Source organism: Doryrhamphus excisus, linkage group LG20 (assembly GCF_037039965.1).
Source record: "Doryrhamphus excisus strain RoL-2023G ecotype Guam linkage group LG20, RoL_Dexc_Guam_v1.1, whole genome shotgun sequence".
NCBI lineage: Eukaryota > Metazoa > Chordata > Actinopteri > Syngnathiformes > Syngnathidae > Doryrhamphus > Doryrhamphus excisus.
In genome coordinates this window covers 4,124,960-4,136,569 of record NC_136376.1, presented here as the reverse complement: position 1 = coordinate 4,136,569, position 11,610 = coordinate 4,124,960, and the positions used below count along the sequence as shown (strand labels likewise).

The 11,610-nt window shown below is 40.0% G+C and overlaps 1 protein-coding gene across 3 annotated transcripts in view; it reads right to left on the bottom strand.

Moving 5' to 3' along the window:
• Nucleotides 1-1,217: 1,217 nt before the first annotated feature.
• The window catches only part of phactr2 (phosphatase and actin regulator 2), a 29,393-nt gene continuing 19,000 nt past the window's right edge, over nt 1,218-11,610 (bottom strand). For 2 of the 3 annotated variants that reach the window (XM_078787229.1, XM_058057983.2), the window contains exons 5-13: nt 10,811-11,062; nt 10,052-10,580; nt 9,561-9,733; nt 9,318-9,474; nt 9,171-9,226; nt 7,335-7,396; nt 5,641-5,778; nt 4,310-4,386; nt 1,218-4,058 (exon numbers count right to left, since the gene is read on the bottom strand). In XM_078787229.1, coding sequence (XP_078643355.1) covers nt 4,043-4,058; nt 4,310-4,386; nt 5,641-5,778; nt 7,335-7,396; nt 9,171-9,226; nt 9,318-9,474; nt 9,561-9,733; nt 10,052-10,580; nt 10,811-11,062 — 1,460 coding nt within the window. In that variant the 3' untranslated portion in view covers nt 1,218-4,042. The remainder of the gene's footprint in view (nt 4,059-4,309; nt 4,387-5,640; nt 5,779-7,334; nt 7,397-9,170; nt 9,227-9,317; nt 9,475-9,560; nt 9,734-10,051; nt 10,581-10,810; nt 11,063-11,610) is intronic. The other variant, XM_078787230.1, reaches the window with a different exon arrangement.

Sequence of the window (11,610 nt, the reverse complement as noted above, 5' to 3'; positions counted from 1 at the left end):
CACGAAAATACAGTAAGACGTGAATAAGACTCATGTTCATGTGTGTTGGGAGCTGAGCATGGAGAGGGGGGCACACAGGAAGTGACACTGGGAGTTCAGAGTTTTAGCTTGGCAGTATCATATCTACCGTAGGTAGGAGTACATGGTAGAAATGTGTCCTAAAAGTGTCCTAACTGAGAACATTTTCATCGGAAGCCGAAATCCAAAGAAACACAGCTGAATAGGAAGAACTAGAAATCAAGGAATAGGTGCAGGTTCTGGAAGAACTAGAAATCGAGGTGTTTTTGTGCCTACCAGATTACAGGCATATTTGCAGCTAATCAGAATGATGAACATACTAGCATTATTAAGCATCATTTTTGGTTCTATACTGGACTGTAATCTTTACTGTATATTCCATGCTAAAACTGTTTTAATAGTATTTTATTTCCTGTCATTGTTATTGAACAACAGCTAGCAACATAACAATTTAACATAACTTTTTTTTTAGTTTAAATAAAATTACAACTTGATTCGTTCTTTTGTGTTTCTCATAATATTGACTTGGGTATTTTGTCATTAATATTTCGACTTTAAGCTACTAAAATGACATTTTTTATACTATTAAGAAATTATTTACAGAAAATATGACATTTTCTCATTGGATTACAATTAGTGATGTCTGATAATTATCATAAAAATGTGAGATTGGTTGTGTTGATCGATATCAGATTTTTTTGCCCATCATGAAAAACGATATTTAAATTAAAATAAAAATGTATACAACACGTATGTGTTCATTCCACCATACTGGTATCGGCTGATATCGGTATCAGAAACTGAGAGTTGGACAGTATCGGCATATCGGTTTTCGGCAAAAAAGCTAAAATTGGGAAACCCTAATTCCAACTTTTTCCTCTTAGTATTTTGACTTTATTCTGATACAATGACCGATTTTTAAATTGTTGCTGTTATTTTCACGTTTCTTCCAAGTTTTTTTTTTTAAATTACATTTTTAGAATACGCTACGGTCTTATAATAAAACAGACACAGGTCGCAAATGCCCCCTGCGCCACACTTTGGATACCCCTGACTGAGAACCTCCTTAAAATCCCAAAGTGTGTGTGGGAGAATGTTCTAAACTCCGAGAAGAACACCGCAGCCAGGAGAACATCAATCTTTTTCATAAACATCGCCAACGCGGAATAAAGAAACACAATAAAGACAGCAGTCAAAAAGAGTGTAAAACGTTGACGTCATAGCTTTTTGTATTGTAGCGTAAAAGCGAGTTTTGTATACGCGCATGCATCCATTTACATTCTGTACAAAATGATCAATATACATGGTAGATATCATCATGAAGTAAATACTGTTTTCCTGTACGTTTACCTTCATGTCTAACACACACAAAGCAAGAAGCGGCAACCATGTTTACACGCTTGTTTCTGCTACACTGACAGCAATGGATGACTTCTTCTCAGCTTTGGACTTGTAAAATACTTTCGGGATACGTAAGAGGGTAAAGGTTTATGTCTGCAAGGTTGACTCATCCAAACACACTTTATTATTATTATTATTATTATTAATTGAACCCCTTTGTATGAACATACACCACATCTGGAAGGCATTCAGGAGGAAATACACAATGTCCAAATAAGGATTTGATTGTCAGTTTTAAGCTAGTATCTTTTATTTCCGCCCCCCAAAACGGTCCTTGACGATCGCTTAGTCTGCCGACTGTTGCTAGGCTAAGCTATGTTAGCTTAGCATAAAAATGAAGATTAGCTTGCTAGCGAAACCAGCCTCTTGACGTTTGCCTTTGTTTAGATTAATAGAAATATTGTCATTTTTCTCTGATTAATCAACTTTTAAGTAAACGGTTACGATTTTATGCTAAGCTAACAGCTTTGCGTCTGCCTACCGTTGCTAGGCTTAGCATAAAACTGAAGATTAGCTTGCTAGCGAAACCAGCCTCTTGACGTTTGCCTTTGTTTAGATTCATTCATTCATTTTCTACCGCTGGGGTGCTGGAGCCTATCCCAGCTGTCTTCGGGCGAGAGGCGGGGTACACCCTGGACTGGTCGCCAGCCAATCACAGGGCACATATAGACAAACAACCATTCACACTCACATTCATACCTATGGACAATTTGGAGTCGCCAATCCGGAGTACCCAGAGAAAACCCACGCATGAGAACATGCAAACTCCACACAGAGATGGCCGAGGGTGGGAATTGAACCCTGGTCTCCTAGCTGTGAGGTCTGCGCGCTAACCACTAGACCGCCGTGCCGCCCCCTTTGCTTAGATGAATAGAAATATTGTCATTTTTCTCTGATTAATCAACTTTTAAGTAAACGGTTACGATTTTATGCTAAGCTAACAGCTTTGCGTCTGCCTACCGTTGCTAGGCCAAGCTATGTTAGCTTAGCATAAAACTGAAGATGAGCTTGCTAGCGAAACGAGCCTCTTGACGTTTACCTTTGTTTAGATTAATCAGAGAAAAAAATTACAATATTTCTATTAATCAACTTTTAAGTAAACGGTTAGGATTTTATGCTAAGCTAACAGCTTTGCGACTCGGACGTCATCACATTTAATGCACAGTGGTATCTGCCTTAGCTGAATGGCGAGGCTAGCTAACTTGTTATGCGAGTTTGCCTAAATTAATCACATACAAATGACAAGATTTTTTTTTTTAATCAATAATATTAATTTCGTGCAGCAAATGTAAACAGTTTTATACGACGCCAACAGCTGTGCGGCTATGGGCTCATTATTTGAGTGGTACCAAAGATCTTGTTTACAAAATACAGTACAGTCGTCCCCAAATTGGAAGATCTGATTACGTTTGCCGTTTTCCGTCAGTAGTTTAGGAGATTAAAAAAAAGAGGAATCCAACAGGAATGCTAGCTTGAAACTCAAAGTCATCAATAACGTACGGTATCTCTCAATTTTGGAATTTTTGTCAGGAAAAAATAAAAACCACACACACACAAATTCATTTCCAGATAAGAAATAACTCACAAAATTTGAATAAATACAAAGTGCATGTGTGAACAAGTTGTAAATTAGAGCACTTTTATATTAGCGAGCTAACTAGCTTTAACATCATGGGAATTATATTCTTGTATTCTAGTTTGAGGACTGAAAATACAAATTTCCCCACTGAGGGACGAATAAAGGCATATCTTAATCTTAAAAGCAGCATTTTTTTAGGACGTAAGCAGCATTGCGTCGACACAATTCCGATTTTTAAACAGTTTAGCACAACCAAGCTAGCTAGTTCGCTAGCTAGCTTGCACCGAATGCAGGATCACCCGACATTTTCTATCGAAATACTATAAAAGCATCATAAATGTGCTGAAATAACGGCCACAAGCCAACATTACATTAACAAAGAATGTTTGTGGAAGTGGGAAATGGAACTAGAAAAGAAGAACACAACTTTTTGGGATTTTTTTTTTTTAGGGAGGAAGTGAGGGGTCAAAATAAGATTATACCAGTATTATTGGCTTTTTGGCACAAGCTAACATGATTGAATGCAATGTTTAAAAGCTTAAAAATCCTTTTCAGCACTTTAGGGATTGACTTTTTGCACTGATTCAGACAACGTTTGTGTCTTTTAAGTTGTTACTGTTCTACAAGGCAACCTGGCAAACTAATTATGATATATCGCCCTCTTGTGGCCATCCGCTTTATATACTGTACATCAATTTGACAGGCACTCACAATAAGGGTCGTTCGCTCCACTCTCCGCCTTTTGAAAGCACAAAAGCAATACAACTCCTGAGCCACATTCAAACCTGTAATAGCGCTCCATTGCAAGTTGCCAGCGTTTTTTTTCTTTCAATAATAAATAAAAGGATTGCTTATGAGACACCACTTTCCCAGTTCTAGGTACAATATGTGCAAAAGTTCCACAGGTTGGCCGCATAGACCTTAAAGACAAACCCGTATTTGTTCTTCTTGAAGACATACAGGTAGAAGAAGTGGACTGCAATGCAGGTCTGTTGGTCCGGTGGACTTTTTTTTGGGAGGTTTTGATTGCTGAAGTCCAACTTATTAAGGCCGGTGGAATCTGAAAATGCATACAAAATATATTCTTAATATTTATTTTACTCTCAATAAATATTTAGACAGAAACCAAAACCTTTTAAATTCCACAACGGTTTAAACAAATCTGTTTTATTTTGTAAATATTTTTATGTGAAATAAATATTACAATTAAGTATAGGTTGTTTGCGAGATAATGGGTGAATAATAACTAACTGGAGAGCCACTCCAAGACACCACGGCGGGCCGACATAACAACACAAGCACCCCCGTTACCTGGTAAAATGTTTGCTGTCTTCGTGCACCTCCATCTCTCTGCTCTTGAACTCATTGAGCTCCTTGCGGATAGCGGCCTGCAGCGGCGACACACACAAAAAAAACCCACACAAAAACACACACAGAAATGAAAAAACGAGTGAAAAAAGAGTTCAATGGCCACCCGTCCTTCCTGACGTGCCGTCAACTTAAGTGTTTTTGTTATCTTATCTGCGCTCACTGGTTTGCTTTGCGGCAGTTTGAAGGCCCTTGTGGGTATGTGGGTACACCCTGGATTGGTGGCCAGCCAATCACAGGGCACATATAGACAAACAACCATTCACACTCACATTCATACCTATGGACAATTTGGAGTCTCCAATTAAGCTAAGATACGTAATTTTATTCATTCATTCATTTTCTACCGCTTTTCCTCACGAGGGTGGCGGGGGGTGCTGGAGCCTATCCCAGCTGACTTTGAGCGAGAGGCGGGGTACACCCTGGACTGGTGGCCAGCCAATCACAGGGCACATATAGACAAACAACCATTCACACTCACATTCATACCTATGGACAATTTGGAATCTCCAATTTAGCTAACATAATTTTATATATATATAAAAAAAACCTTATGCTCAAGTAGCATAGAAAGTTAGCATAGGAATTATGCAACAACAACAAAAACAATACAAATGTGTGTGTTTAGTTTGAGCCAAATGACACTTTTTAAATATATTATGAGCAGTACCATATTTGAGCAGCAGAGGGCATGCCTGTCGTCCAACTAAATCTGGGTTTCAGATAAACATTCTGTGGTTACAATACATTTTTGTTCCAAATACAACAAACAGGCTTGTGCATATGCTTGGCTTTGCTTTGAATGGCTTGTATTTCAGTGTGAAAAGTTCAAATTATGAAGAAACGTCAATGCATGCCATGAACAAAAAGAATGGCTGGGAGAGAGGAGGTTAAAAAGAGGCTTCTTTGGTGCGGATTCATCCGTCTTCTACGCCGCTTATCCTCACTAATGTCATGGGGGTATGATGGAGCCTATCCCAGCTGTCTTCGGGCGAGATTGCCAGCCAATCACAGGTCACATATAGACAAACAACCATTCACACTCACATTCATACCTATGGACAATTTGGAGTCGCCAATTAACCTAGCATGTTTTTGGAATTGTGGGAGGAAACCGGAGTACCCGGAGAAAACCCACGCCTGCACGGGAGAAACATGCAAACTTCACACAGAGATGGCCGAGCGGAGAATCGAACCGATCTCCTGACCGTGTAGCCAACATGCTAATCACTCCAGAAGACAATTAGAAGATCAAAAATGGAGATACACCACACCTTGTCAGCAGGCGTGAGTCGCGTCCACGGCTTGTCTGCTCTGCGGTCGTAGTCCTTGGCGTCCGTGACCTCCACGTACTCGTTGAAACGCAGGATCCTTCGAGCGATGAGCTCCGCCACCGACGGCCGCACACTCAGCTGCAAAACACAAAGCAGACATTTGTAGTCTCTACAGTACTTTCATGATGCTGTTCATATATGTCCTATACCATCTGAACAACAAAATTGTGTCTAATCTGGATCTGATCCAGATTTTCAGCAATTTAAAATGAAATTTATCAATTTTTGAGCATCTTAGACAGTGTCACTTCATTTTGCCGTGTGTAAACAATCTGAACCATATTCAGTCCAGATCTGATCCAATTTCACAACAATGTAAATCTACCTGGATTTGATTCAGATTGACTGCAATTTAAATGTAAAGCCATTTTAGACACATTTCTAAGTTTTTCGGCAAATTAAAATGAAATTTATCAATTTTTGAGCATCTTAGACAGTGTCACTTCATTTTGCCGTGTGTAAACAATCTGAACCATATTCAGTCCAGATCTGATCCAATTTCACAACAATGTAAATCTACTTGGATTTGATTCAGATTGGCTGCAATTTAAATGTAAAGCCACTTTAGACACATTTCTAAGTTTTTCGGCAAATTAAAATGAAATTTATCAATTTTTGAGCATCTTAGACAGTGTCACTTCATTTTGCCGTGTGTAAACAATCTGAACCATATTCAGTCCAGATCTGATCCAATTTCACAACAATGTAAATCTACTTGGATTTGATTCAGATTGACTGCAATTTAAATGTAAAGCCACTTTAGACACATTTCTAAGTTTTTCGGCAAATTAAAATGAAATTTATCAATTTTTGAGCATCTTAGACAGTGTCACTTCATTTTGCCACGTGTAAACAATCTGAACCATATTCAGTCCAGATCTGATCCAATTTCACAACAATGTAAATCTACCTGGATTTGATTCAGATTGACTGCAATTTAAATGTAAAGCCATTTTAGACACATTTCTAAGTTTTTCGGCAAATTAAAATGAAATGTATCAATTTTTGAGCATCTTAGACAGTGTCACTTCATTTTGCCACGTGTAAACAATCTGAACCATATTCAGTCCAGATCTGATCCAATTTCACAACAATGTAAATCTACTTGGATTTGATTCAGATTGACTGCAATTTAAATGTAAAGCCACTTTAGACACATTTCTAAGTTTTTCGGCAAATTAAAATGAAATTTATCAATTTTTGAGCATCTTAGACAGTGTCACTTCATTTTGCCACGTGTAAACAATCTGAACCATATTCCGTCCAGATCTGATCCAATTTCACAACAATGTAAATCTACTTGGATTTGATTCAGATTGACTGCAATTTAAATGTAAAGCCACTTTAGACACATTTCTAAGTTTTTCGGCAAATTAAAATGAAATTTATCAATTTTTGAGCATCTTAGACAGTGTCACTTCATTTTGCCATGTGTAAACAATCTGAACCATATTCAGTCCAGATCTGATCCAATTTCACAACAATGTAAATCTACTTGGATTTGATTCAGATTGACTGCAATTTAAATGTAAAGCCATTTTAGACACATTTCTAAGCCTATACCGCTAAGATGAGGTCTTATTTCTACCTTGGCCACGTGTAGGCCATCAGAACGTGCGCTAAGACATGGCTACCTTTCTGGAGAGTTTCCTTTTAAGCTCCTGCTTGGCCTCGTGCGCCTCGGCTTCATTCTTCTCTGCAAGCACACAGACAACACAGTCATTTCACACCTACTAAGCCTGCGTTAAGAGTACGCTTCTATTTACGACTGGGATGATATTTTGTTCTGCTGAAAGCATTACGCTTGGTTGCTTCAACGCATGCTGACGGGCAAATGATGTTCTTTTAATAGCAGCACAGAATAAATATGTCCTTTTAAATCCAGTCAAACGTGATGATGGAGCGTTGTTAGCACTACCCGGACAAAAGAACCTTTAATGTTCAATGTCCCTAGAGTGGTATAATTTAGAGTTGGGATTATTATATGGAAAATATAACATGTCTCGGTATCATTGTGTACGTTTTTTATGTGATGACACCACTCAAAAATAAAAACTTGTTTTTGCTCCCATTTTTAACCAATAAACAATTAGCTAAAAACCTAATAATTCTCTACAAGAGAATATGATCTCAGGGAAGAACTCAATTTGAAACACTTATATGCTAGGACTACGTTAAAAAGCCATAGCATTTCAGTATGTGGAATCAAACTATGGAATGGATTGAGTAAGGAAATCAAACAATGCACAACGATGAGCCAATTCAAGAAACAATACAAGCAGTTGATGTTTGCTAAACATGGTGTATGGTCATATCACCTCGTACTTCGGTATCGGACAAAAAATTACAAAATTAAAAAAAAAACAAAAAAAAACTTAAACTGTATTAGGAAAGCAGGAAGTGAACAAATGTAACAGTTATTGATTGTAAAAGTACCAGATGGAGGGGTAGGATTTAATAAGCTTTGCTTCTTCCTACTCCTTTTGGACATGTGGAACTGGGAACTGATTATGTGATGCATTCAATTGCAATCTGATGCATGTTCAAATGAAATTAAACCATTACCATTACCATATACAAGGATGAAAAGTCTTGAACCAGTCATGATGTGCTATATATACGTATCACTATATTGACGGTTACTATGGTACCCATTATGTCATTGTATGGTCATATCACCTCGTACTTCGGTATCGGACAAAAAATTACAAAATTAAAAATTAAAAAAAAAACAAACTGTATTATGGAAAGCAGGAAGTGAACAAATGTAACAGTTACTGATTGTAAAAGTACCAGATGGAGGGGTAGGATTTAATAAGCTTTGCTTCTTCCTACTCTTTTTGGACATGTGGAACTGTGAACTGATTATGTGATGCATTCAATTGCAATCTGATGCATGTTCAAATGAAATTAAACCATTACCATTACCATATACAAGGATGAAAAGTCTTGAACCAGTCATGATGTGCTATATATACGTATCACTATATTGACGGTTACTATGGTACCCATTATGTCATTGTATGGTCATATCACCTCGTACTTCGGTATCGGACAAAAAATTACAAAATTAAAAAACAAACAAACAAAAAAAACCTTAAACTATATTAGGAAAGCAGGAAGTGAACAAATGTAACAGTTACTGATTGTAAAAATACCAGATGGAGGGGTAGGATTTAATAAGCTTTGCTTCTTCCTACTCCTTTTGGACATGTGGAACTGTGAACTGATTATGGGATGCATTCAATTGTAATCTGATGCATGTTCAAATGAAAATAAACCATTGCCATTTTGAGCTCAAAGATCACATTGATCCACCTCACAGGTGTGGCATATCAAGCTGGTTAGACAGCATCATGAATGCACAGGTTTGCTTTAGGGTGGCAACAATAAAAGGCCACTCCAAATTGTTCGGTTTCATTCATTCAATTCCAGACTGTGACTGAAATGTATATTTTGGTATGACTTACGTTTGAGGATGTTCCTCTGCTCCAGTTCCTCTGTGGTTGGTCTTTGACTCAAGCTCCTGAAATAAGAAAACCGCGTTGACTCCGTGCGGATCAGGTAGAAAAAGGATGTCTTCATGATGACACATCTACGGGAACATCCCAGTTCACCTGACAAGTTTGGAGCCGATCTGCTGACGGAGCTCGTGTCTCTCCGTCTCGGAGCTCCGAGGTAAAATGTTCTTCTCCTCCAGCTCTTTCTTGCTGGGCCGGTTGCCCAGTTTGATGTTAAGCGTGTCTCGTCGCCGGATCTTGCTGGCCAGAGAACCTGGAGGTGGTCGTAGGCACAAATAGAGGTCAAACACACTGAAGCACTCGTCTGAGGAGTGGATCCGCGTTCAAGTATCTCCGTACTGTTAAGGTACTCGTCCTCCTCGTCTTCTTCCTCGTCGTCACGGTACAGGATTGGTCCATCAGAGTCCGAGTCGCTGGTTTGGCATTCTGTCGCCGGCCTATCAGGGATCACCGTCACCTCGGCGTTCTCGGTGTTCACGCCGTGTGGCTTCACGGTGTCCGACTCAACTGGACTAGACCGTACACAAAGGATATTTACATTCATTCACTTCCTGTCACAATATCATTTCAATCATGCATTAAAACTGGATTCAATTTATGTGTACACAATCAGAAACAAATCTGGATTGGTGCTAGATTGGCAGCAATATGAATGTAAATCAACCTTAAATGTGTTTACATACATTTATTACTTAGATCAGGTTGTCATTCGTATATCGGTCTTTTTTGATGGTTCTGAACTCCTCTTTCCATACTAGTCTCATATTGGGGTTGACTCAACAGTCAACATCACCAAACTAGTCCACACAAACCACTGCAGAAAAACCCACCTGGAGCACGTCTCTTCTGCAGACTCTCCATTTTTCTCCCGTGTATCATGCCCGTCTTCTGCCGTTCTTAGTTCCTCCTTCTTCTCCTGGGAGTTGCTGTCAGCGTCCGCCTCAGTGAAGGAAGTGTCCTCTGTGGCAGTGTTCACATGGGGAGAATGAGTAGCCGGGGGCTTGGGGGTTGTGTCTTTGTGGGTCTCTTTTCCTTCAGAAGCATCACCGCAGGCAGGTTGGTTCTCTGGAGCGTCTTCTTGAGAAGCAGCAGCAGCAGAAGAAGAAGCGTCGTCAGCCTCAGGGAGGGAAGCTTTAGACGAGCTATCAGAGGATTTTGCTTCCTCAGGCTGACTGGGAGTCTCTGAGGAGGCTTTCTGAGAACCCGAGGATGCTCGAGATTCTGCTTTCCGACCGGTCTGGGTGTCTGCGCTTTCGCTCTGTGCTGCAGCGTCCTTTGGTGGTCGAGAGCGAGCCGGGCCCGTGGAGGTGGTGGCTTTTGTCCCGCCTCCTTGGATCTTCTTTGGATGAGAGGATTTGGCTGAGGACAACAAGAGAAAGTGCTTATTTTGGAGTCTATTAGAGAGGAGACCACTATTGAGGACACACAAGACTCTAGAACCGTAAACTACACTCTAAAGACAAAACAGTGAAATAAAACAGTGAAATAAAACAGTGTGTAGAGGAAAAAGAAAAGAAAAGTGCCGCAGGTCCCTTGAATCCATGCACGAGTGTGTCTTCACGCATGCGGTCAAAGTACACAACACTTACCGATTGCACGACTAGCGTTATTAGCGCTCCGCGTGGCAGAGCCCTGCTTCCCTGGGGGTTTAACAGTCCTTTTCGCCACAGAGGAAGCGTCTCTGTGCCGGGCTGTGGTCGCAGTGCCACCCGTAGGCTTGTAGGAGGCAGGCGGCGGGGTGGCGGCGGCGGCGGTGGTGGCGGCACTGGGCTGTTTTTTAACTTGAGCGTCCCGAGGGCGTGACTGAGCAGCCCGGGTGATGGTTTTAGAATCACGTCTCTCTGAGTGGGTCAGATGAGGAGGGCAGAGTGGGGCGTTTGCGTGGTTAAAAGCGGGAGATGGAATAAGTGGGACGGGAGGAAGGTTAGAAGCGGAGTAGAAGGTTAAGATGTTAGCAGGTGAGTAGTAAAATTAGAAACACCTCATCTGTATGACAATTGTGGCACCCTCCTATTGATTGATGGGTAAATTTAATACAGATATTGTCTTTATGGCCATTTAGCTACAGAGCACATACTGTAGACTAGGGATCGACCGATGCCGATTTTTTTTCCATCACCCTGAGCCGATGGATGATATTTGTGGCCGATACTGCTTTTGCTCCCTCAATTTATATGACAAAATGACAATGATTACAAATATTACAGGTCTCAAGTTGTAAATAATGCGGCGGAAAAATATATCGGCAAACTCACGCGCGTATTGGCCGATACCGATTCAAGTAAAAAAAAAAAAAAACGCAAATATCGTCCGGCCGATGTATCAGTCGATCCTTACTGTAGACATTTTGCTGGGTAAATTTAATACAGATATTGTCTTTATGGCCATT